The following is a 27,671-nucleotide window of genomic DNA, read 5'->3' as shown; positions in this document are numbered from 1 at the left end:
GTAGCTTTTTTATTTATGTTAATTGAGTAAAATCTAAATTATTAGAAAAATCTGTTCAGAGAGGCCCCCATTCCTCTTAGCATAACTTACCAATAATTTATGTTCTCGTGGAAACCTCTACTTAGTGTTAACTACGGAGAAAAACTGCCTAGTTTATGAACTTATCTTTTGTACAGAGAGATATAAAAATGTTTTGAGTGGTCATTAGAAAAATAGTATATATGTTTTATGAGCATAAATAGCATAAATATACTATAATAAATTTGTCTTTTTTTTAAAGTTTATTTATTTATTTTGAGAAAGAGACACAGAGAGAGAGAGAGCATGCATGAGCAGGAGAGGGGCAGAGGGAGAGGGAGAGAGAGAATCCCAAGCAGGCTCTGTACTGTCAGTGCAGAGCCCGATGTGGGGCTTGAACTCACAAAGTGTGAGACCATGACCCGAGCCAAAATCAAGAGCTGGATGCTCAACTGACTGAGCCACCCAGATGCTCCGATAAATTTGTCTTTTAAACATGGATCAGTTTGGTTCATCTCCTGGATGTGTTTACCTCTTTTATGGATTATAAAAGCTTCCAAAAAAGCTGAATAGCTTGAAACTTTCACTCTTGGGAGCTACTAGCTATGCACAAATGAAATAACCACTGCTACTCCTAGCTCTATACAACCACTGATCTGTTTTCTGTGTCTACAGATTTGCCTTTTCTGGATATTTCATATAAATGGGATCATATACTGTGTGGCCTTTATGTCTGGCTTCTTTCACTTAGCATGTTTTCAAAATCCATCCATGTTGTAGCATATATCAGTACTTCATTCCCTTTTATTGGCTCAGGTGGTTTGATATCCTATTTTTATGTTTAATGTATATTGGCAAAATGTTAGACACAAAGTAAATTAGCAGCTCTTGAAAATTCAAATATGGGACCCCTTTGGAGTTTGTAGTATTTTGTTCCATGGACTTTCCAGTATTAAGGTTTGATGGTCCTTCAGGTAGAGACTCTTTGGTAAAAAATTAAACAACTGATCAATCTCCAGGGAGTTTCTAAATCCTTGCAAGAAATTTAATCCACAGGTGTTTTTGTTTTTTAAGTAAAGAGGATTTTCTTGTTGATAAATTTGTTACAAAATCTGACTTGCTGGGGGCTCCTGGGTGGCTCAGTCGGTTGAGCGTCTGGACTTTTGGTTTCAGCTCAGGTCATGATCCCAGGATCGTGGGATCAAGCCCCACATCAGGCTCTTCACTGAGCGTGGAGCCTGCTTGAGGTTCTCTCTCTTCTCTGCCCCACTCCCCCACTTGTGTACACGTGCACTCTCTGTCAAATTAAAAAAAAAAACAAAAAACAAAACCCAAAACGGACTTGCTTATTGTATCAGACCTGTCACATAGTTATGGTCCTAGGAGAGTGCTAAGTAAGAACCATTCATTCAACCTTTTAGAATTGTATAGTTAACAAGCAAACTGGAAATGACCTTAGAGATGCCATGCTATCACCATCACCTTATTTTACAGATGAAGAATCTGAGGGATGGAGAAGTTAAACTACTTGCCCAAGGCTGAATGGCTTAATTAACTTGCTTGATACCACATGTTTTCATAAGGGGATTTTTCATTTTGGGATTGATTCTAGGAACTAGAAATAGGTATATGTAAAACAATAGCCCAGTTAATTTTTGTCTTGTTTTTCCATAGGCACTATTGGCATCTGAACCGAAGAAAGGCAAAATGGATTTGTTGAAAATAACAATGAAAGAGTTAATCTCCTTGGCTGGTCCTACAGATGACTCACAGAGCACAGTCCCCCAGGTAATAATGGAAATACACAAAGCCTGCTAGGAAGGCAGTGATTTTAAATCTTTGCTGTCCAAAAAAAAAGTATCTGCTAAAAAAAAGAAAGAAAAAGAAAAGAAAAGAAAAGTATTTGCTCTAGATATAGAATTATTGAAAATAGGGTAGGTATTTGAAGCTTGCTCTGGATGCTTTTGTTTTGTTCGCCTTTCCTGTCCACAAAATAAACCATTGCTTTAGTTGATCTATGTTAACCAAAATGACCTATTTTTAAACTTTGGTGAAAACATCCAACTAAAGGCATTTTATAATGCTACTCTGCCAGTTTTATTTCACATTTCTCCAATACCTGGCTAGCTTTAACATCTTTTCATGTATTAGTCCTCTGAATGAATTCTGTGAATTGCCCATTGAAAGACTTTTTGGCTATCTTTAATTTGGTTATTTGTCTTTATCTTTCAGGAGTTGGGTTTTTTTTGGTTGTTTTAAAATGATTTTCCTGATAACAGTTCTTTTTGGTTGAGTTACACACCTCTTCTTCCAATCTGTGGCTTCTCTTTTCACTTTGCTTATGGTCTCTGTTATTGCATGAAAGTTTTAAATTTTAATAAAATGGAATATTCCGGCTTTTTCTTTTATGGTTTGTACATTCGGATCTTGTTTAATAAATACATCAAGGTCAGAACATATTTTGTATTTTCTTTTTAAAGTTTTAATTTTATTTCTCACAATTCTGTCTTTACACTATCTGTAATTTGTTTTTGTTTGTGTGTAAAATAAGAAAATAATTTTATTACCTTCCATTTGGATAATTAATATACAAGTGTTTTTTGATACAGTATATCCTTTCCCCTTGATTTATAGCAGCCTTCTATCTCTAATATACTGTTCTTGTTGACATGCATGTCTGTTTGAGTGCTTTGTTTTATTGGTCTGTTATATTATCTCTGAGCCAAAAACTCTATTTTAATTACTATCTTTTCAATAACTTTTGGTATCTGGTAGGGTGAATTTCCCTTTTTTTCCTTTGTAATTATCCTGGCTATATTTTTTCCATTGCTCTTCCATATAAGTTATAGAATCAGCTTGCTAAGTTTAATAAAACCCCCTTTTGAATTTTTGTTGGAATTTAAATTTATTGATTTGTTTGGGGAAAATGACTCTGTGCTGAATATAAGCACAACAATAAGCAAAAAAATTAATTGCATTTATACACACCAGCAACATATAATACAATCCTTAAAATACTGTTTATAATCACTAGAAAAAATATAAAGTATGTAGAATTAAATCTCACAAAAGATCTATAAGACTTTTATAGGAGATTATTTTTAAAAATAATGAAAAGGGTGCCCGGGTCGCTCTGTCAGTTGAGTGTCTGACTTCGGCTCAGGTCATGATATCACTGTTCGTGGGTTCGAGCCCTGCGTTGAGCTCTGTGCAGACAGCTCAAGAGCCTGAAGCCTGCTTTGGATTCTGTGTCTCCCTCTCTTTCTGTCCCTCCCCCGCTCTCACTCAGTCTCTCAAAAATAAATAAACAGAATAAAATTTTTTAAAATAATGAAAGACATAGAGAAAGATCTGAATAAATGGAGAAAACTAGCCATGCTCATGGACTGGAAGATTTAAATTTAAAAAAAAATTTTTTTTTAATGCTTACTTATTTTTGAGAGTAAGAGAGAAAGAGAGAGAGAAAGAGACAGCATGAGTGGGAGAGGGGCAGAGAGAGAAGGAGACACAGAATCTGAACCAGGCTCCAGGCTCTGAGCTATCAGCACAGAACTTGATGCAGGGCTCGAACTCACGGACCATGAGATCATGACCTGAGCCAAAGCCGGATGCTCAACTGACTGAGCCACCTAGGCACCCCTAGAAGATTTAAATATTAAAAAAGAAGTCATGTCAGCTATTGTGTATTACAACTAATGACTTGTCTGTAAATCTTTTGGATTTTCTTTATGGATAATCATATTCTCAGTAAATAATGCTAAATTTGTTTTACCTTTCTAATTCTTATTCATAAAATATTTTTCTTATTCTGCTGGCTGGAACTTGTAGTATGATTTGTATAGCAATAGAAATAGCAGTTATCCCTATGTGATTGCTGATATCTGCTGTAGGTTTAAATCTGTCATATAGCTCATTAAGGAAATCACATTTCCTTGAATGCTTTCAAGTGTCTTTTGAGATAAATGTCTTCTTCTCGAATTTGCAAATAATCATGAATATACTTATTTTTGATCCAATACCATCTTTGCGTATGGAATCCTAATTCACAACTTTGACATGGTGAATTGTTTTTACACATTGCTAGATTCCCTTAAAATCTTTTAAAAAATATTTTTTGCGTATTTTCACTGGGTTCATGAGATTGGCCTGTGGTTTTTCTTTTTCATGCTGTACCTGTCCTTATTTTTTATGTAAAATTTTTTGTTGAATTATAACATATACAAAGACGTATAGAAATCATATCTGTACAACAATAAAGTTTCATGAGGTGAACATACTGGTGTAACTAGCAAGAGACAGAACATTTTAACACCTCCAAGCCTCCTCACGCTCCTTCTAATCAGTACCTTTTCCCCAAGGGTAACTACCAGCCTAACTTTAACACCTTAGTTTTAGTTCTACCTGTTTTTTTTTAAGTTTTAAATAAATGAAAACATACCATTATGTACTCTTTTGATGTGGTTTCTTTTGACCAAATTATGTTTATATTATCCATCCAAGTTGTAATTTATTTATTTTCGTTGCTATATGATATTATATAATTTATTCATTCTTCTGCTGATGACCATTTGGGTTGGTTTTTATTTTGGGTTATTAAGAATAGTACTTTTAAGAACATTCTTGTACATGCCTAATGGTGAACATATATATATTTCTTTTCAGAAGATACCTACAAGTGTTTTTGGGGTATGTTGTATATTAAGCTTTAATAGAAATTACCATTTTCCCAAAGTAGTTGTCCTTACTGTTCTAGCCAAGCTGTGCTAGACTGGTAAAATAAATTTGGGAGTCTTCTCTTCTCCAAATAGTTTATATAAATTGGGATTATCTATTCTTTGAATATTTGGTAGAATTCATCTATAAATTCATGTGGGTCAATTTTTTGGTAATTGTTGTAGTTATTATATTGGGTTTGTTTTTTTGTTTTTGGTCTTTGGGTAGGATTTTTATCTATTGATTTCCTATATGTAATAATAAGCATCTATCTATTTGTTTTGATACATTCTTTTCCTGGGAAATTGTTCATTTTGTCTAATTTTTCAAATCGATTTGGGTAGCATTATTCACAGTAGTATTTTTGCTTTATTCTCTGTAGTATCTGTAGTCATATCATCCTTGGCATTCATGATACTGCTTGTTTTCTTCTCTCTCTTCTTGGTTAGCCAGAGGTGTGTTTCTATTTCAAAGAATCAGCTTTAGGTTTTGCTAATGGTCTTGGTTATGTCATTGCTTTTTTCAAAATTTTCTGCTCTTTTAAATTTTCTTTCTCTTTTCTAATGTATTGTTCTTTGTCATCTGAATTGGACACCGAGAATATTCATTTTTAGTCTTTTTTTCTTTATAGAAGCATGTAAGGCATGCATTTTTTTTTTTTTTAAGTTCCACTTACATTGCATCTCAAAATGTTGATGTATAGCACCTTGGTTATTGGTCAGCCCTAAATGTTAATTTTTTTTCCTTTGACCACTTTTTTTTAAAAAATAAAGTATCAGTTTTGAAAGTATTTAAAGAAATCAGTTTCTGACTTAGTTTCACTGTGATCAGAACATAATATGTAAGATTTTAATTATTTGGTATTTGTTGAGATTTTATTTGTGGCTAGGTTTTAAGTCATTTAAAAAAATAAATGTTTCATGTGTACTTGAAAAGAACATGTTGTCTCTATTTGTTAGGTGCAGGATTCTGCATATGTCCATTGAATCAAGCTTTTTAGTTGCACTGTTTAAATCTTTTAAAAAATTGATTTATCAGATTAATTGTATTTTATCAAAATCTGCTATTTCATTTGTGGATTATTTATTTCTTCTCAAATTCAGTAATTTTTTTATTTTGAGGTTATGTTATTGAATGTGTACAGATTTAGAATTACCAGGGTCTTCAACCACATCTAATTTTTAGCTTTTTATTCTAGGTTCATGCTTTAAATATCCTTAGAGCCTTGTTCAGAGATACACGTCTGGGAGAAAATATTATTCCATATGTGGCTGATGGAGCTAAGGCTGCAATTCTAGGCTTTACATCACCAGTCTGGGCAGTAAGTGCTTTTGCCATTTTTTTTCCATTGACTTAATTATACTTCCGAGTAGGTTTTAATAAGCTACTATTTGTCTTCTTTGTTGGCTTTTTAGCCATAATTATTTGTTTTCTTATTTAAGTGATTGCCTTAGGGGTTTTAGCATGTATCTTTAGCATCACTGTCCACCCTCAAGTGATATCGTATCACTTCAGTTGAAGTGTAAGAACCTAATGATACATATTTCCTTTTCTCTCCTCCCAATCTTTGTGCTTTTATTACAGTTTATGTATGTTATAAACCCACACTACATTGTTATTATTTTTGTTTAAACTGTCACTTATTTCTTTTTCAAAATTTATCATGTTATCCATTTTAAAATATACAGTTCAGGGGTGCCTGGGTGGCTCAGTCGGTTGAGCACCTGACCGGCTCAGGTCATGATCTCATGGTTCGTGAGTTTGAACCCCACATTGGGCTTTGTGCTGACACCTAAGAGCCTGGAACCTGTTTCGGATTCTGTGTCTCCCTCTCTCTCTGCCCCTCCTCCTCTCACATTCTGTCTCTCTCTCTCTCAAAAATAAATAAACATTAAAAAGTAAATAAATAAAAATAAAATATACAGTTCAGTGGCACGAGGTACATTTGCAGTGTTGTGCAGTCATCACCACTATCCATTCTCAGAACTTTTTCATCACCCTAAACAGAAGCTCTGTATCTGTTAAACAGTCACTCCTCACTTCCTTGGTGAGGTACTCCCTGCCCCAGGGAACCTCTGTTCTACTTTCCAGGCTCTATGAATTTGCCTGTTGTAGGTACCTCATATAAGTGAAATTACAGAATTTTTGTCCTTTTGTATCTGGATTATTTCATTTAGTGTAGTGTTTTCAAGGTTTATCCATGTTGTAGCCTGTGTTATTATTTCGTTCCTTTTTAAGGCTGAATGGTACTCTGTTGTATGTATATAGGACGTTTTGTTTATCCATTCATCTGTTTATAAACATTTAGGGGTTTTTTTGGCTATCATGAATAATGCTGCTCTAATTGAGAGTCAGTATTTTGTAGTGTAGCCAAAGGCACAGACTTCCAAGGTAAAGAGGAATCCTCAAGGTTGCCAACTTCTGCCTGGAAAATTGTGCATCTTCCTGTAAGAGAGATACATGTCTGAAATCCTGTCTAGGAGCATTGCCTAACTACTCCTGAGGACACAGTGTTTACCTTTTGCATTTACAGGAAGCAGAGCAATACCTGTGTACCTTCAGTAGAGTCATAGAGGTAGGAATGCGGCTTTACCATCCGGAAAACTAGAGATCATAAAACTGATTGCCAGCAATATCAATATTGTTTTCGACAAGTCGTAAATTCAAGATGAACAAAGAAATGCTTTCAGAGGGTGAAACCTGGTGACTTTTCCAACATTTTAGCAAAACTGAAAGTATCAAAAATGAGTGCCTTATTTTTAAAAAAATCTTTTTTGAGCCCTTTTGAAACAGTAACACATATACTGCAGAAAATTTGAAAATAAAGAAAAGCATAAAAAGAAAAGTAAAAGTCACCTGTTTAACCACCATACAGATGATAATCATTATTAGCGTTCTGATGTATTTTCTGCCTTTTTTTAACATGGGTTTCAAATGTGTGTAGTACTCAGATACACACATATATCCACAAAAGACTGCATTCACATATGTAAGTGCTCATGTGTAGTTTTATGGGGGGGGGGGAATCTTCCTTATTAACACTGGCGATGAAGGGATCTTTTTGGTTCTATTCAGTTTGCTGTACTTGAGAAAATAAACATCATAGCTCTAATGATCAGTACTGTGACTTTAATATATTGATTGTTAGCCTTTTTTTCTTATAAAAACTTAATCTAAGATATGCCAAAATTATAAATCAACATAATCAATGAACATGAAGAGGGCTTCATTTTAGGACAATTGAAATGTATAACAGTTTAAAACAACCTACCACAGCATTCTCTGTTGAAGTCATTTATAGAGTGGTTTTTCCTGAATGCATGTGAAATGTGGTTTAATTTACTGAAACCTAATTTGTGCACATCTTTTCAAGAATATATCTTGTGCCTAAATGTGACTACATTTGTACTTTGGACCTAACTGTTTTTCCATGTTGCAGAGGAAAACACAAGTAAAATTAACTTAATTTTAATTTTGCAGTAAAGGAATGTTTTCCAACAAGCATTCATGTATAATTTTATTTTTTGTTTACAGATTCCTTAATCCTGTGTATTGAGACCATACAAATTTTTTGATCTTTGCCATTCCTTGTGCATTTTTAAAATACAGGGGAAAGGTATTGTAAACAGATTAGCATTAAGCACTCTACTGTGTTGCAGATGATATGTTAAACACTAGAAATACAAGGATAAATAAGACATGATCATAATGATGTCTGTTTTATTGAGGATTTTCTGTGTACCTGGCATCATTTACCTTGATAATCTCAGTTAATGCTCAGAACAGTCTTGCAAAGTAGATTCTGTTATTACAGTCATTTACAGAAAAGGAAAACAAGGCTCAGGAAGGCAAAATAACTTTGTGTAAGAACACACAACTATTATCTGTCTGACTCCAGAATCTGGGCTATTATAGGGGAAAGTTTTTGGTGTTAGAGGAATACAGAGAAGGTTCATTTTACCTACCTTATAGGTTTTTGGCCCTGTTACTTAGGAAACAGAGCTGGAACTATAGCCTAGGTGCTAAGGTTTTATTGAGTGGCACAAATCCAAAGCAGCAGGAATGAAGGAAAAAGGGAAGGTGAGACAAGGAAAGAGGAAAGACTTTATTACTAAGCAAGCCTTGACCTTGCAGGAAAACCAAGCTAGTCGTCTGGTCATGTGATACATCTTCTAACCGGGCCATATGAAACTACCACCTCTTGGAACAGTTCCATCTCCTCTCTCTTACTGGCCAAAGATTAACCGTTGGGGCACATGTTGGCACAACCTTTGGGCAGCTGCAAGAGAAGGCAGTTCCCATGCCCTGTGATACAGCGTCTCATCTGAGTCTGGAAATGTCCGGATGTTCTACAGCCTCTATGGGTATAATTGGGACAGACCTGGGGTTTCAAATTGTGGCTCCTACTGCTGTTGAAAAATCCTTCATGAGAGAGTTTCACAGTAGGGGAGTGATGGCATCTGATTGATGCAGTTAAAAATGGAGACTCACTTGTAAGGTGGCAAGAGAGAAGGAGGAAGACTAATCAGGAAGCTGTTGTAATAGTTTTGCCAAGTCATGATGATGGCTCAGAATGGAAAAATATTAGTAAAAATGGTGACATGTGATGATCTTTGACATGTATTTTGGAGATGAAGCTAGTTAAGTTAAAAATATAGGTGAGAGTAATTTATAGTTCCATACACACCCACACACACACACACTGAGGTATTTCTGAGCATTCCCTTTTTTTTTTAGTTCAGTGACTGGAAAACCTGATCTTTCCCTGCATCGTCACATAGTCATTGCAGGGCAGGTAACTCGTCTTCCCAGCTTGCCCAGAAACTCTACCGAGTATGCCATTTTGGCATCCTACTAAGACCCACACTGAGTTTATATTTCTATCTGGTATGTCTTTAGTTGCTTACCTCAGGCCAGCTCTGGCCCACAATATGCAGTGGGTTTCAGAGGGGGAAAAGGAGTCTTTCGGATCTTCCCAGTAGCACAGCCATGTATACTTTGTGCCTCTGTTGGCACCAGCATGTCCAGGCTCTCTGATAGTTGTGAGTTTGCCCCAAGGGTGCCAGGCTGAAGACTGTGTGGTGCTTAAACCTAGCCATGCTCTACATTACACTGCATGCCTTGGCATGGAGCTTTACTCACAGGAAAGTACTTAAAAAAAAAAAAAAAAAAGATCATGCAGGGGCGCCTGGGTGGCTCAGTTGGTTAAGCGTCTGACTTCGGCTCAGGTCATGATCTCATGGTCAGTGGGGTTTATGCCCCGTGTTGGGCTCTGTGCTGACAGCTCAGAGCCTGGAGCCTGCTTGGGATTCTGTGTCTCCCTCTCTCCACCCCTCCCCCTCTCATGCTCTGGTCTCTCTGTCTCCCTGTCTCTCAAAAATAAATAAACATTAAAAAAATTTTTTTAAAAAGTCTTGCATAGGTGGTATATGGACAGGTGGAAGTTCTGTCTCTTCCTTTGTCTCACTCTTTTGGAAGGAGGTCACCATGAACTCCAGAACTTGGCTGGCCCTCCCCTTAATCATAGGCCCAGAAATCTCAGTACAGCTTTCCTGGATTACAGATGAGGGATTTATGACCTAAAGTTTTAAGTGTCTTCTTCAAAGTCACATGGCTAAGAAGTGATGAAAGGCAAATTAGAACCAAATCTCATTTCATTTTTTTCACAGAGTATTTCTTTCTACTATAAACTGGTACCATGTACACTACACAAAATATTTTATATTGTATGTAGATCCCATTGTCAGGGATGTGACCGTCTATTAAGGGTGAAGGTGTATGGTGTATAAATGACTGTACCACTTAGTGATTGCACATAATAGGCTGTGCATTTATATTTTAAAACTATTTGTCAAGGGGGCATTTATGTTATATAAGTAAAGCCATACATATATAAGAAAAATGTATTGTCTACACATAAACATATATAAATGCATGCACACTTCTACAGACTCTCTCTCTCTTTCCCTCTCTCTCTCTCTCTCTCTCACACACACACACACACACACACACACACACACACACACACACACTGCTTTGTGAAACCTAATTTTCTTTTCCTTTGCCTAACCCTCCTATATTTTACACAAGACTGTATGGGTTAGCCTTTTCATGCTAGAAAGGAGAGAAAAAGTATATATACTTAATGAATAGAAGGGAAAAACTGATAGCAGTTGTCAGTTTGTAGCTGAATATCACATCTTTATCAACACTGTGTTCAGGGCTTGATGGGGAAGGAGGTTAGAAAACAGGAAGGTTTTCTGGTATTTTCCTTATGATAAGAATTGACTATAGCTGAAGTTATTTGGCAACCATTCTGTTCTCTCCATTTTTAACTTTACTGCTTTTTTCTATTGTTACTCTCTTTTTTTACTTGTATTCTCCTTGATCCATCCTTTCCAAATAGGACATGTTTTCATTGTCGTTACTATGATGATCTTTCCAAAATATATTAGTGCTGATAATGACCTTTTTCATTACCCACATGGATATATCAATGATGCATATTCGTATCTACTAACAATGATTTAGGAGTTGGTAATGCAGTTTGTCAGTCATCACCTCTCCTTCAATTGTACTTCTGCGTACTTTCCCTCCTTAATTAGCTTTATAGTGGAGAAGGCCAGAAAATATGGATGAAATATTAGAAAATAAAAGGAGTACTTTACACAGATGTCCTGGAACTATTATACTACCTACCACACAGAAACATAGAGATGCTCTTCTGTCTTAAGTAACAAGTAGTGTCTTCCATGCTAGTTATTTTGCTCTATATTTACAGTAATTGTTTTTAATGTTGTGCTATACTACTTCTACACATTTAGAATATAGAGTATATATTTTCAACATATGACAATCAATATAGTACCCCCTATGAATAGGCTAGTGGATAAAACCATATGATCATTTAAGCAGATGCGGAAATCCCAACACCATTTCTTGTTATAAATACTCAATAAAGTAGGAATGGAGGGGAACTTTCTCAACCTGACAATGGGTATCAATGGAAAACCCATAGCTAATAACATACTCAATGGTGAAAGACTAAAAAAAGCTTTCCTCCTAAGATCAGGAATAGGACAAGGGTATCAACTCTGGCACATCTGTTCAACATTGTACTAGAAGTTGTAGGTAGGGCAGTTAGGCAAGAATAAGAAATAAAAATCAGCAAGATTAGAAAGAAAGATGCAAAACTATCGCTATTTTTCAGTGATGTAATCATATACAGTATATAGAAAATCCTAAGGAACACACACACACACACACAACCATTAATTAATTAATCATTAACAAAAATATTCATCAAGGTTGTAGGATACAAGAGTAACATACAAAAATCAATTGTAGTTTTATAGATTAGCAATGAATAATCCAAAAATGAAATTAAAGGGGCACCTGCATGGCTCAGTTGGTTAGTTAGGTCTCTGACTCTGGCTGAGGTCGTGATCTCATGGTTCATGGATTCGAGCCCTGCATCGGGCTCTGTGCTGACAGCCCAGAGCCTGGAGCCTGCTTCAGATTCTGTGTCTCCCTGTCTCTCTGAGCATCCCCTGCTCACACACTGTCTCTCTCTCTCTCTCAAATATAAATAAACATTAAAAAAATGAAATTAAGAAAACAATTCCATTTGTAATGGCATCAAAGGAAATAAAATACTTAGGAATACATTTAACAAAAGAAGTGTAAGACTTGTACACTGAAAATTACAAAACATTTTTGAAAGAAATTGAAAAAGGCCTAATAAATGGAAAGATATTTCATGTTCATGGACTGGAAGACTTCATTAATATTGTTAAGATGGCAATACTCCCCAAATTGATCTGCAGATACAATAGTCTCTGTTAAAATCCTATTGGAGTTTTTTGCAGAAATTGACAAAGTGGTTGTAAAATTCAGATGAAAATGCAAGGGACTCAGACTAGCCAAAACAATCTTGGAAAAAAAAAAAAAAACAAAAAACAACAACAGAGGACTCACATGCCCAAATTTTGAAACTTACAATAAAGGCAACAGTAACCAAGATAATGTGGTACTGGCATAGGAAAGACTTTTATAAATCAATACAATAGAATTAAGTGTCCAGAAATAAAACCTAACATTTAGTAAAAAGGACATTTCAGTGGGGGAAAGAATAGTCTGTTCAGCAAATGGTACCAGGATAGCTGCATATATACCTGTAAAAGAATGAATTTGCATCCTATCTTCTACCATATTTAAAAATTTCAAAATAGATCAAACTCCTTAATTAATTAATTAATTTTGAGAGAGAGAGAGAGAGAGCACATGAGCAGGGGAGAGGGGAGGGACAGAGGGAGAGAGAGAGTGAGAGAGAGAGAGAGAGAGAGAGAGAGTCTTAAGAGGCTCCACGCTGAGCAGAAGCCCCTCGTGGATGAGGGGCTGGATCCCACAACCCTGGGATCATGACCTGAGCTAAAATCAAGAGTCAATCAATTGAACCATCCAGGTGTCCCAATGATGAAACTTTTAGAAGAAAATATTAACTGTCAATCTTTGTGACCTTGGATTAGGTAACAGTTTCTTAGATATGATACTTAAAGCATAAGCAGCAAAAGAAGAATGTTAGACTTGATCAAAATTTAAAATGCCAGTGTGTCAAAGGATACCATCAAGAAAATGAAAAGACAGCTGACTGAATGGGAGAAAATATTTGCAAATCATGTATCTGATATTTGGTTAGCATATAAAATGTATGAAGAACTCTTAAAACTCAATGATAAAAAGGCAACCTGGTTAAAAATTGGGCAAAGAACTTGAATACATTTCTCCAGAAAAGGTATGTAAATGTACAATAAGCACATGAAAAGATGCTTAACATCATTAATCACTAGGGACATGCAAATCAAAATCGTAGTGAGATACCATTTCACACCCACTTAGAATAGTTACAATAAAAAAGGTGGACAGGGGCGCCTGGGTGGCGCAGTCGGTTAAGCGTCCGACTTCAGCCAGGTCACGATCTCGCGGTCCGTGAGTTCGAGCCCCGCGTCAGGCTCTGGGCTGATGGCTCGGAGCCTGGAGCCTGTTTCCGATTCTGTGTCTCCCTCTTTCTCTGCCCTTCCCCCGTTCATGCTCTGTCTCTCTCTGTCCCAAAAATAAATAAATGTTGAAAAAAAAAAAATTAAAAAAAAAAAAAAAAAAAAAAGGTGGACAGTAACAGCTATTGGGAAGCATTTGGAGAATTGGTGAAATTGGAACCCTCATACAGTGCCGGTGCAAATGTAAAATGGTACTACCACTTTGTCAGGTTCTCAAAAGGTTAACGTAGAGTTACGGTTACCAATGAGAGAGTATGCATTGTGTGAATGGAGGTCTTGGGTCTTGGGTTCCCCACAAAAGATTTATGTGAGGATCCACACTTGAATAAAGATAGCCAGAAGGAAAGTGGCAAGCACAAAGCAGTTTATCAAGAACATTACACTCTTGAAGTGAGAGAGTGGACAGGCCCAGAGGTGGCAACTGTACTGGGATTAGGAGTGTCTTTTTATGTTTGTGTAGGTTATGGGTCATAGCTAGGGTTGTCTCCAGCTGAGGTTGTTTCCAGTCATCTAAAGTACTCCTACTTGTTGGGAGGGGTAGTTTTTTTTTAATTTTTTTTTTTTTTCAACGTTTATTTATTTTTGGGACAGAGAGAGACAGGGCATGAACGGGGGAGGGGCAGAGAGAGAGGGAGACACAGAATCGGAAACAGGCTCCAGGCTCTGAGCCATCAGCCCAGAGCCCGACGCAGGGCTCGAACTCCCGGACCGCGAGATTGTGACCTGGCTGAAGTCGGACGCTTAACCGACTGCGCCACCCAGGCGCCCCGGGAGGGGTAGTTTTTGACCCTACAGGGTTCTTGCCAGAACTGTCAAGACCATCTTCTGCCACAGGGGTGGGCAGGGAGGTGGGTCAACACTGCAAGGTAAATATAATGAGGCCATATGTTACCATGGGGTAGAGGTTGAGGATGAGAGTGCATGTTCTGCACCTGTGGCTCTTGGTCTGTAAGCCCTAGGGTGTTGGAAGCCACAAAGTCAGGATGTTGTGCCCTCAGGCTTCTAATGTGTCGCCTCTTTATCACTGCCTTTGCCTCCAGGTCATGTCTAACTAACTGCCTACCTTTTCTACCATGTGGCTCAGCAATACCATTTCTATGTATATACCCAAAAGAAATGGAAACACGTTCACGCAACAACTTGTATAGGAGTGTTCATAGCATCATTATCCATACTAGCCAGAAAATGGAAACAACCCCAATGTTCATCAAATGATGAGTAGATTTAAAAATGTGGTATATCCATACAATGGCATATTATTTGGTCATGAAAAGGGATTACATACTGATACATGTTACAACGTGAGTGAACTTTGAGAGCAGCTAAGCTAGACAAAAGAGGCTGCATGTTACATCATCACGTGCATATGAAATGTCCAGAATAAGTAAATCCATAGAGACAGAAAGTAGATTAGTGTTTGCCTAGTGTGGGAGGGTGCGTGATGACTACTAATGTGTATAGGGTTTCATTTTGCAATGATGAAAATACTGTAGCATTAGGTAGTGGTGGTAGTTTCCTATGTTGCGAATGTAGTAAAAACCACTGAATAGTTAGTACCCTTTAACATGGTGAATTTTATGGTATGTGGATCATATCTGAGTAGAAGGAAAATTAATTTTATTAATGTCTTAAAAGATCATGATTTGGTGACCTTTGGGGGCTGCCATGGCATGAACCCATTATCCAGCAAACTGGTAAATTTATGGAAATGATTCTGTAGTAACCGAGTAACAGGGTAATCAAAGAGCTGATGAAGGAAAACTTTATTTTTCTGAAAAGTATAGCTAATTAATGGTAGAATATCAATCACCATTTTGCTACACCTACTGGAATAGGCAATGACAATTATTGGCTGCTAATGAGGGAACCTGATAATGAATGAATCAGAGTACTACTACTGGAACCCTCAGATCCATCTTAATATTACAGAAAGACTGTCTCCTGCCTCTAGCCTATGGAATCACACAAAGGGGTTTTCTTTCTGGGGGTACCCATTCACTTTGCAAAACAGTCGTCTAAGTTTTGATTAAGGGCAGGCATCCTCTTTCATCTTCAGGAACTCCTGTTTTAGCTTGCATCTACACTGCATCTAGCAGCTTTTCTTAGAAAGTTTTGTTCAGGGCAGAATGGAATTTGTACTCCTGTTTTTCTTTTTATGTTTTTGTGTGATTCCTGAGAGGAGACAGGGTTTTTATGTGACTTCATCAAGTCATCTTAAACCCAAGAGTCTTTGGGCACTAAGTCAATAGATGAGGTAAGAGATAATCAAGATCTGAGTAGGCCAGAGGCCACGTTGACAGTGTAACAGGATAGATTTGTTGTTCGGGGATATTGGTTAGGGCACATAGTAGTATCTTCATGAATGTTTGTTGACTGTGGAATGAACATAAGTGAATTTATCCAATTTTAGGGTTTCATTGCAATATTGGTATAAATTATACCACTTTGGTATGAATTATAGTCTACTTTTAGAGTTACCATGCATGAATTGAGTCAGTCTTGGGCTTCTAGAGGAGAGGTTGCAAACCGATGGCTGATAGGTCAAATCTAGCCTACAACTGTGTTTTATTTGGCCTCCTCAGTGGTTTTTTTCCCCCCCTTTAATCTGTTGCCAACATTTCAAAATAATGGATTTCACATAAAAACTGGGTTTTCTGGCTTCTCTTAAAAAAGCAGATCTGGCAACACTGGGCTTACATTCCCTCATGCTACTCAGTGAAAGCTGAATAGTGACTGCATTAGACCTAGTCCTGTGCTGCTCCTGTCACTCACTGGTTCCTGTGGACATTTGAGTTTGTGACCCCTACTGTAGTGGTTTTAGAGGGCTATTTTCTAAGTCTTAGTCTAAGTCTAAAAGTGTTACTTTGAATTACCTTTCTTCTTATGTTGCTGTTTAAACATACCACATGATTATGACACCTATCTCATTAGAATGTAGGCTCTGTGTTGGCTGTAAGTGTGTCTTCTATTTCTAGATATTCTCCATGATGCTGGTATAGTGCCTTACATATTGTAGGGAAGTCAGTACGTATTTATACATCTCTGCTCGGATTTGGCAAGGTAATTGAGGAAGCCCAATATGCCATGGCATTCAGACATTAACAAATTTTTTTTGTAATGTTTATTTATTTTTGAGAGAGAGAAAGAGAGTGAGCATGCATACCTGTGCACACAGAGGAGGGGAGAGAGAGAGAGGGAGACAGAGGATGCAAAGAAGGCTCTGTGCTGACGGCAGACAGTCCGATGTGGGGCTTGAACTCAGGAACCACGAGATTTATGACCTGAGCCAAAGTTGGACGCTTAACCAACTGAGCCACCCAGGTGCCCCAAGACATGTTTATAATCCAGCAAAACACCATCTTGACACACTGGTTTAGAATAGAGGTATCTATTATTATCATTTTGGAGAAATGATTTATGTTTATTAATGATAGTTTCATCCTCTTATTTTTATCAACCAGTTGTCTCAGATAATTTTAGGGTTAAAATTTATTAGATTACTACATTGTAGGGTTAATAAACAACATTTTGGATATTAAATATTTTCTTGGCCATCTTAATAATGTGGATTGAGTTAGGTCTTATGAATATATCCCATAGGTAAATGGGATATCCCATAGGTAAATATATCCCATACAGAAAATGAGTGGAAAGAGCTGAGCTCTTTAAGGGGATAATCATTGTCAGAAAGGATATGGGAAAATGAATTTTTTTAAAAGAAAGTGTTGTTTGATGATACAAGTACAAAGAGATATTGAAAACAATTGGTGGTAATGTTAGAAGTATAGGCAAGGGCCGTGTTATGTGCGTGTGGTTGGATTGCAGAGCTTAATGTAAGAGGAAGTCATGGAGTCAGTTACTATGTAGTTTTTGAAAATTATTTCATGAACACAAACCATATTTTGTTTAGCCCCACACTAGCCAGTTGGGTAATGACTTTGAATATCAAGTTTGAACATTGTAAATGTTGGTTTCATGCCATGTATATTTCTTAATCCTTATTGTGCGTTTATTTTTACATTAGGTGAGAAATTCATCCACACTTCTTTTCAGTACCTTGATCACAAGAATATTTGGAGTTAAAAGGGGAAAGGATGAACTTTCCAAAAAAAATAGGTAAGCTTCATCTAACGCTAACTTTACTTTTTACAAAATATTGTCCTGGCCAAAAATAATTTTTGGAAATTTGCTTACTTTTATGGATTCATCTAGAGCATAAAACTATTAAAATACTATAGTAAATTAACCTAAGCTGCCAAATTCTAACCTCTTGGGCAAAAATACCTACTGTTTAATAAGTGGACCTTTCAAAGCAACAAAAATATGGCAAGGTAGCATGGGCTGAAATGTCGAGCTGGTTTCTCAGTGCAACAGCTAAAGTATTTTTTTTTTCTTTGCATCTTCAGGTATTCCTTTAATGTCCTAAATTGTTTTTTCTTGATGTTTTAACCACGTACTAACTTGTGTAGTATCTTTACTTTTGTAGCTGGAAGTTTAAATGTTTGTGATACACCCATCAGAGCATGTCCCAGATTATTTTTGCGTTAAACTCTGCAGCCAAGGGGAGCAGTTCCAGGTAGATGTTGGCCACATGGAGTAAACAGTGCTTTTTACTTTTTAGGGCTTTAGTGTTACAGTTTTTTTTTAAGATGTTTTACTCTTAAGATTTTTTTTTTTTTAATGTCTGGGAAGAAACCTATAGAAACACTTTGACAATGGGTTGTATCTTTAGATACAATGCACAAGTTCCGTTTGTTGGTTTTAAAGAAGAGAAGTTTTGAATAACTTTCTTTAACCTTTAGGATTTGATGGTAGTCTAGCGGCGTGCAAGGTCAGACACTAGATGTCACTGTCGCTGCATGTATAATTACTTTCTTAACTTCATTTAGGATCCAATTAGGCCCAGTGCTTTCTCTTAAGGATCTGAAGATAACCCTGGCCATGTTCCTCTCCTCCCTAAAAAGGCTGATTATCACATTTTTAATTTAGGTTTTAAGCTGTTATTTGTTAAAATATTTTCTTGTGATGGAAGTGAGTTTTAGGACTTAGAAAATATGGAATAATCTTATGATGTACTGTTGGTAAGTCTAATGAAACCTACAGATAGTTCTGAATTGTCATTTAAATTGCTATTTATTGCCCTGTGAAATTCAATAAATATTTAAAAAGAAGGCAACTGGCTATAAGTATGAATCCCCAGAGTATATTCAGGAAATACCAGAGAGTTTTGTTTTTTCTAATCAAGTTGTATTTTTAAAATAATGCTAACATTATTCCTTTGAAAGGATGATTACAATTTTTACTATTTAGTAGGTTTCTAAAGAAATTCTTCTTCTCAGTAGTTTGAAATCACTAAGATTTCTTTCTCCTTAGCTTTCTTTATTTTGTAATAATTCTAAAGTGTTGAGGTTTAACAGTTTGGTCATGTTATAAAATTGTGATAAATAGGGGCACCTGGGTAGCTCAGTTGGTTAAGCGTCTGATTAGGCTCAGGTCATAATCTCAGTTGGTGGGTTCGAGCCCCATGTCAGGCTCTGGGCTGGCAGTTCACAGCCTGGAGACTGCTTCAGATTCTATGTCTCCTGCTCTCTCTGTTTGCCCCTTCCCCACTTGTGCATGTGTGCACGCTCTCTCTCTCTCTCTCTCTCTCTCTCTCAAAAATAAACAAACATGAAAAAAAAGAGACGGTGATAAATAAATAACAGCATAAGTAAAATATGAGATAATTAACAAGTGAAATTAATGTTTAAAACTAAATTTGACAGTGAAGAAATGCTTTTTTACATTTTACTTTTTATAGAATGAGTGATACATGGATGTGTACACAGATTTTACTATGTACAGGAGAAAAATCATCATTCCATTTAGGTTACGTCTGAAGGAGGTTGGAAGAATAACACAATGAAACCACCCTGCTTTAATCTTTTTGCCAAAGGCATGCTGATGGGAGCCACCATTATAAATTCATTTTTCTTAAATAGGAAAGGTTACAAAATATGTAACTTTCCTAGAAAGATGGAAATGGAATATTCATATAATTGCTTTGAGTAAAGTTGAAAAGTGAAATGAAGGAATTAAGAAATTAATAATTTTTAAAAATGTGATGAACATTCTTTTTAAATTTTTTTTTTTTCAACGTTTATTTATTTTTGGGACAGAGAGAGACAGAGCATGAATGGGGGGAGGGGCAGAGAGAGAGGGAGACACAGAATCGGAAACAGGCTCCAGGCTCTAAGCCATCAGCCCAGAGCCCGACGCGGGGCTCAAACTCACGGACCGCGAGATCGTGACCTGGCTGAAGTCGGACGCTCAACCGACTGCGCCACCCAGGCGCCCCAAAAATGTGATGAACATTCTTGGTGAGAGCCTTTACTTTAGTAATCTGAAGATTGGTATATATCATTATGTATACAGAGCTTCTGTTCTCTGTTTAACTGTTGAAGAGTATGTTTCCTGGAAGCACCCACTGGATTTGCTCTGCAAAACCTTTAGTGTCTTAGATTAGCTGTTATTTGTAGTGGTTCTAGTTGTAGTTTGTTTAAGTCTATCACTTTTTGTTGAAATGTTTATAAGCTTGTTCCCTACACTATTAATTCCGTGAGGGCAGAACGTTTCTCATCTGTTCTGTGTATACATCATGGGCACTTTCAGAATGCTAGTAATAATGATGTCTTGTTGGTGGGTCACTCACCCATCGAATAACTACACTCAGCTGATGAGACCTCACAGGCCAGTTAAATCTACTTTCACAGCCACAGATTGGTCTGCACACCGTCTTGCAAATGTGTGTTCTTGGTCAGAAGGGAACTGGTCATAAAAAGAACATCTGCCTTTCCCATCTAGTGGGGAAAAAATGTCTATCTTGGGGTAAACAGACTTGGTTTCTAGGCATTTTGCTGCCGCTGGAGATGACCTTAATAGACTCCCTTATCCTCTTTGTACTTCAATTTCTCCATCTGTGTAACGGGAATAATAAGATCTGTGCCCTGTACTCAAAGGGCTGTGGTGGGGATAAAACAAATGATTAACAGTTCATTTCTTTTAAAATGTTGGAAGTCCTACACAATTAGAGACAGAGTTGCTTTTTTTCTATTACCACTTCTATTCTAGTACTCGGCCCATCGTCTTAGAATTATAGTGAAATTTTGGAGTACAGAGTCAATATCTTACCCATTTGTATACCTAGCATATGTGTGGCATATAACAGGCACACAGAAATAGTTGCTTAATGAGTAAGTAAATTTTGTTATGAGAGGAGAGATAAGAAATCTGGTTTCTATTCCTGCCTTTGTTGCCATGTAGCCACGATAACCAACTGAGACAAATTAGTTAACCTTTCTGGGCCGTGGTTTTCTCCTCTAAGATAAGAGATTTGGACTGTCCTGGAGGTCTCCTATTTCTGTAAAATACCAAGCTAAGGCTTTAGGTAATTGTTACTGGAATTGTGGTTTGGTAACCTGCTATATTCCCAGTTCCTAGAACAGTACCTGCCTTGTAGTGGGGACGAGAAGTTCCCTTTACGTATGTAAAGAAGGGAATAGAAGGTTCTGCATCCCCATTTGTAAGTATGTAGAGTGCACTCGTAATGATGGGACTCTAGAGCTCCTTAGTCTTGCTCTAGATGCGTTCCTTGGATTATGAAGAATGAGAACACTTAAGTTTCACTTGTTTTGAAATAATTTTACAGCATTTTAATTTTCTAAATCTCCTTTCCTTTCTATTTATTACCTCCTGACTGACTTGGCCTGACTGGATGAACCTTTGATCCTATGTAGAAGCAGAGCCTGCATAGCCCTGTGATGCAGGGAGTGTGGTGGGCTTTCCAAAATGGCCTCCATCTACAGTGTTGTGAGGGGTCTACCCTTGATGGTTCCTCTTTCCGTACGAGGCAGGAGCTAAATCAATGTGATCTTTAACTCTAGGTCTTTCTCTTTAGTCCCTGTGGTATTAACCTTCAACTATTCTAGTCCCAGGTAAATGACAAATATCAATATGTGGCAGTCTGAACACTTCCAGGTTTTGCCAAAGCTTCACGTTGGTCTCAGTGTATTCTACAGCTCTTGCTTTCTGTCTTCATTTTAAGTCACTTAGCCAGTGAGAATTTGTTAGCATTTGTCATGAACTTATTATTGACACAACAGAGGAGTACATGAGAAGTATAAAACTTGGACCTTGCTAAAGGAGCTTATGTTTTAGCTAAGGGAACAGAAATTGTTATCTGTGAAAGATACAAGTTGAAGACAATTTGTAATAAGCGAATGTACAATGTGACATGAGTAATAGATACACTAGAGAATCCTCAATGGAAGAATTGAGTGGAATATTTGGGGGAAGTAGTGTTTCTTGTAAAGCTTTGGAAATGAGTACATTTGGGGTACGTGGAAATAGGTGGGTTGAAAAATGGAACAAAAGAATAATAATCTTGTTTTTTGTATTATTAAGTATAATGATCTCTATTCTGCCTTATTAAAGAAAGCTCATATTTAAGTTAGTATCCTGGGATGGTTTAGTACAATTTAAGAAGAAAATGTTTGTAAAAGCTTTTCTAGGTCAATGAAAAATTAATTTAAATGACTATGTTAGGAGATGTAGAACCGTATTTATTTTACTTTCCTGGGTGTAAATTACAAATAATTATTTTAGTTATTTCTCTTAATATCTTGGTTGTGTCGGTCTGGAGGGATCCTCTGAGGGGCATCTGATCTGGTCCAGCCTTTGCTTATAGACAGAATTCAAAGCAGTTTCCAAACAGACTGGCTTCTCTCTTGTTCTTCATGTTTTCTAGGAAAAGGGATTCCACAAGTTTCTGTGGTTACCCACTCCATTGTTTAGGAAATAATTGGATTCTCAAAACTAGAGTTGAGAGCTGTAGGGCAATTCGGTTTTTGTATTCTAGAGAATGTAATTATTAGAATTCAGAATAGCTTATTTGCTTTGAACTATATAATAGTTTGTAGCAAGCGCCTGTTTGGTCAACCTGGAAATCAAAATTTTCTTTGACTGTGGCCAGGATAATCTTAACATCCTCAGACCCAAAGGATTCTCATTTTTCTCCATTTAAAAAGCATTTATTATGTGTTTACTCTGGGCCAGGCTCTCTGCTGGGCACTGGGATCCAAAGATGAATCAGACATGCACTTGGCCACGGGGAAGCAGACAGTCTAATGGAGAATATCTGTAGTTATCTCCTGTGCTGTGGTCTCTGTTCCACTGGTGCAGAAGGAAGAGGGGAGCATATCTTCAGTGCCTGTTTGTGTGCTTGGCTGGCTGGACCCTTTATGGGTAACTAACTTAGCCTCCATCACAGCCCTACAAAGTGAATAATCATCCTAACTTCATGGAGAAGTAGACTGAGGTTGGTGAGATTTAGTTATTTGCCCGAGGTCAGAGAGCCAGGAAGTGGCAGAACTAGAGCACAAGTCAGGTTCCCTTTGCAGAGCGCGTGCAGATTTACACACCAACACACATGGCCCCTCGTGAGCAGTGTGAGTCGCCCTGTTCGTCCGGCTTTAGATTTTACATTGTCAAACTATGGGAAATGAGCCACTTCACCTAAGGTCTCAGTGTGGAGCAAGAATCTCACATCGCCCATGTGGCAGGTTGATTTTTAGGAGGAAAGGTGGGAGAGGGCCAATGAGAAGTTCGTTTTGAGGTAACTATGTGACCTCATGGTGGTGGTGCACGGTGGAAGGCTTTGTGTGCTTTTGTCCCGTGGATGTTCCCTTCCTAGGGAGCCGTATACTCTGTTTTCATACAGACCAAGGTAAGGGAGGAGCAGGTCACAGGGTTTCTAATGTCACACTATAAAGTCAGGAGTGTTGAAACCTTAGTTTTCTGGTTGGTGAGTAGGGGACGAGTTAAATTGCTTCAATAGGATATCCGTGTGGCCAGTGAGACATTCACCTCTTGAATTTGATGATAGGTCAGTGCTTATAGGGAGAGGATTTGGGGGTTTTGTGATAATCCTTGCCGGTGCTATGATGTCTTCTAGGCTTAACCTAAATTTTTCAAGTCTGTGCTTATATTTTTCATTCATATCTTTTGAAAAAAAATGATAATAATAACTGTTACTAGTTTTTATCTTTGAGACGACCTAAGGTGGAAATTGTGTGGAAAAGTTGAGTGATTTGCTGAAGGTCACGCAGCTAGTGCTGGAAATGAATCTAATGATTACTTTTAGCTCATAGTAAGCTCAACTAGAACATTTTTTAAAAAACCAGCTGATTATTTGTAAATGGAGTTTCTATTGGCAACAATAATGGTAGTTTGGATTCAAGTAATCTGGAATTGAGTTAAGAGTCCCAGTGTTTTGATATGATCTGGAGGTGTCATTCATGCATTTTCCACAGTTGTTCAAGAACATTCAGTCTGGTTCTTTAGGCCGAGTAGATAAATGAGTATTTTTGGAGACCAAGAAGTAAAGTAAGTAAAGTACAAGTCTTGTGTAACCCTTTTTGAGAAGTCCTTAAAATCAGAATTAAGTCTACATCGACACTTTGGCCTACTGGAGAGTTTCATGTTGCAAGTTTTTGTTCATTCTTAGGTTCATGGATCATAGGTAGAAAAACCACAAATAAAAATTTTAACCAAAAAGAAGCTCTTAAAAAGAAATATGTTCATGAACTTGAAGTGGGAATTAGTCATTGTGTTCTTAAATATTGACTCTTGCATGGACCAAGTAATCTTTGTTCCTAAGTACTGCTTCAGGCCATTGCCTTCTTTAATAACTAAGGCATTGTTGCTTTAGTTTGAGCATGTTCTATGGAATTTTGGCAATGCATGCATCCTCTCTCTGCATCTTAGTAAAAGCATGAGTAAATATTTTTTCTTAGCTTTGGTATTTTTGTAGCTTACATTTTATATGAACCAGACTAATATAATGTAATACCAGGATTACATAATTTAAGACGTCAGGATTGCTTCCAGGACTATGAGATAAAGTCTTCCTTTATCAGGGGGTTTGCAAGCAGTATTTGTTGCTCATTCAGTGCCTGTAGAGAAATACCACAGAGCTATTTTCCAAATGAGAAAATGGAGTCAAAGAGGTTAAAGCCAGAGGGACTAGTTTCTTTAGAACTTGGATAACATTTTTTCTTTATTCAGAACTTGGTCCGTATAAAATACTGATTTTAGTAGTGTATAGGTTTAGAAATTCCAGGAATTTCCAGTTATTCTTGTTACACACTGAATTTTTTTTTTTTTTTTTTTGAGAGAGAGAGGGCGTGAGCTGGGGGGAGAGAGAGAGAGAGAGAGAGAGAGAGAAAGAGAGAGAGAGAGAGAGAGAGAGAGAGAGAGAATCTTAAGCAGACTCCATGCCCAGCGGGGTTCAAGCTCATGACTATGAGATCATGACCTGAGCTGAAATCAAAAGTCAGATGCCTAACTGACTGAGCCACTCAGGCACCTCACACACTGAATTTTTTAATGAAATATAATGAATAAAATTTTGTCATTGAATATTTACTTCCGAGCCTTGGCACTCTAATATATACAAAAATAGTTTATCTTGGATAAACTTGGATTTCAAGGAGTTCATTTTTTGAGAGAAAACCAACATGTGAACTGGTTTAGGAAAAATGAGTATCAAACTCTCCAGTATTGATAGGGGATCAGAGGAGGATGAGTTGGGCTCCATGCGGGAGTCAGGGCTTAATCTACACTTGAAAGGATGGGCAGGATTTGCACAGGTGGAGAGGAGGATGCGATGGAGATATTCACTGATTCATTGATTGATTGATTGATTCATTCTTGAAGCAAATATTCACTGACCACCTACTCTCTTGTAAGCACTATACTAGGTTCTGGGGCTTGTCAGTGAGTAAAACAGATATGCTAAAGAGGCTAGTTTGAATTGTACGTGACATTAGGAATCATTTAGAAGTTTTTGTATTGTAGTATTCCATAATAAAAGCATTGTTTTTGGAATCATTTGAGTAGAGATTACTTCTGTGTCCCTGGCTGGTAGGATTGGAGAATATGATGCAAGACTGTGGAAGAGAGTTACTTAAGAATAACTTGTAGTCTCTGTAGATTGTTAAAGCATAGTTCTAGCTTGGTGTGGTTGTTTTAGCAGTTATTCTTTTTATTATTTCTAATTTTTTTAATGTGTATTTATTTTGAGAGAGACAGCAAGAGGGAGGAGGGTCAGAGAGAGAGGGAGACACAGAATCAAAGCAGGCTCCAGGCTCTGAGCTGTCAGCACAAAGCTCGACAGGGGGCTTGAACCCGTGGACCGCGAGATCATGACCTGAGCTGAAGTCAGACACTCAACCGATTGAGCCACTCAGGCAACCCATCCTTTTATTATTTCTAAATTGAGTAGTGGCCATATTAGAGGGGCATATGTCTTATGTTTTAAGAATTACTAATTTCCCCAAGATACTGAAAGATATTTAGTGAAAAATAGATTTTAGAGTTAAGTAAGTTTCAGAAACTTTGAATTGAAGAAAAATTTATTACAGGACTGTTAGGACATTTTGTGTGCTATAATGTTTTTTGTGAATTTTCAAGAGTGGGATATAACATGCAGTATTTCCCCAAATTATTTGACCATGGAAATCTGTCTTCCTCTCTCTTTTAAAGAACATCTTTTACCGTCTTGTGTCCATCAGACGTAGTTTGGGGGCAACTGCTATGGGGACAACTGATAATGGCAGGTGGAATGCATGTTTCAGATCATTAGGAGCAGCACTGTCTGTGAGAAAGAAAGATACTCGTTTCAGATATATCTTGGCAGGAACAGAAAAGCTTAGTTTTAGTTGCAGCTATGTATAGTATAAGTTCATCCCAAGTTGTCAGATAAAAATTCAAAATAGTATCCTAGCATATAGTAGATAGTCAATAAATATTAATCAATGAAAACTTTATAATCTTAGACTGTTTCAGATCTTCTGATATTTAAAGTGCCTCTTTGGGAAAGAGAACTTTATATTCTACACTTAGAATATTCTACCATTTTGTCAGAAGACAGTGTCCATTTTCTTAGATCATTGGTATGGGGGTGGGGTCAATTCCAAACCATTGTGTGTGTGTGTGTGTGTGTAGGGAGGGCAGATAGAAAGAGGGGAACAGAATAGTAACCAGCTTTGAAATGTAATAGGTGAGGCTTTAGAATTCACTCATGAAACTGACTTTTCTACCTTTGGACTGTATGTCTTACTAGTAAATTAAGCACTAGACTCTGTTGTTGTCCCTCATTTCCCAGATTATAGCTCCACTTGTTAATATTTAAACAGAGACTTGAAATAATTCAGACTTGTAGCAGTTAGGATGCTTTTGACTGCAAGTAAAAGAAAGTAAAAGAAAACCAAAATCAAAATTTAAATAAGGAAAAGTTATTATCTCACATATAACCAGGAAGTTTTAAGGGGGATTGATTCATTCTAGCTTGATAATACCATCAAAGACCTAGATTTTTTCTTTTTTTTTTTTTTTTTTAATTTTTTTTTTTTTTTCAACGTTTATTTATTTTTGGGACAGAGAGAGACAGAGCATGAACGGGGGAGGGGCAGAGAGAGAGGGAGACACAGAATCGGAAACAGGCTCCAGGCTCTGAGCCGTCAGCCCAGAGCCCGACGCGGGGCTCGAACTCACGGACCGCGAGATCGTGACCTGGCTGAAGTCGGACGCTTAACCGACTGCGCCACCCAGGCGCCCCAATTTTTTCATTTTTTTGCTGTGCTATCCTTGATGTGATGACATTGGCCTGAGGCAAGCTTCCTTCATGGTTGCAAGATGGCTGGAGTTCCAGCCATCACATCTAGATGCCACAGTGTCTAGGGACAATATCTAGTGGTCTTGTCCATCTCTGGTTTTAAAGTGACACCACCACCTCTTACATGCTTTCCCATACTCTCAATCCCACATCATGCAGACTTCCCTTTA

The 27,671-nt window shown here is 37.3% G+C and overlaps 1 protein-coding gene across 7 annotated transcripts in view; it reads left to right on the top strand.

Annotated features, from left to right (window-relative positions):
- THADA (THADA armadillo repeat containing) overlaps positions 1-27,671 on the top strand; it is a 330,511-nt gene that overhangs the window by 85,422 nt on the left and 217,418 nt on the right. For all 7 annotated transcript variants that reach the window (XM_045445868.1, XM_045445865.1, XM_045445866.1 and 4 more), the window contains 3 exons: positions 1,693-1,806; positions 5,930-6,052; positions 17,812-17,903. In XM_045445868.1, coding sequence (XP_045301824.1) covers positions 1,693-1,806; positions 5,930-6,052; positions 17,812-17,903 — 329 coding nt within the window. The remainder of the gene's footprint in view (positions 1-1,692; positions 1,807-5,929; positions 6,053-17,811; positions 17,904-27,671) is intronic.

The sequence above is a fragment of the Leopardus geoffroyi genome, chromosome A3 (assembly GCF_018350155.1).
Source record: "Leopardus geoffroyi isolate Oge1 chromosome A3, O.geoffroyi_Oge1_pat1.0, whole genome shotgun sequence".
NCBI classification, from domain to species: domain Eukaryota; kingdom Metazoa; phylum Chordata; class Mammalia; order Carnivora; family Felidae; genus Leopardus; species Leopardus geoffroyi.
Note: the sequence above shows the minus strand (reverse complement) of the source record. Positions and strands in the feature narration are given on the sequence as shown.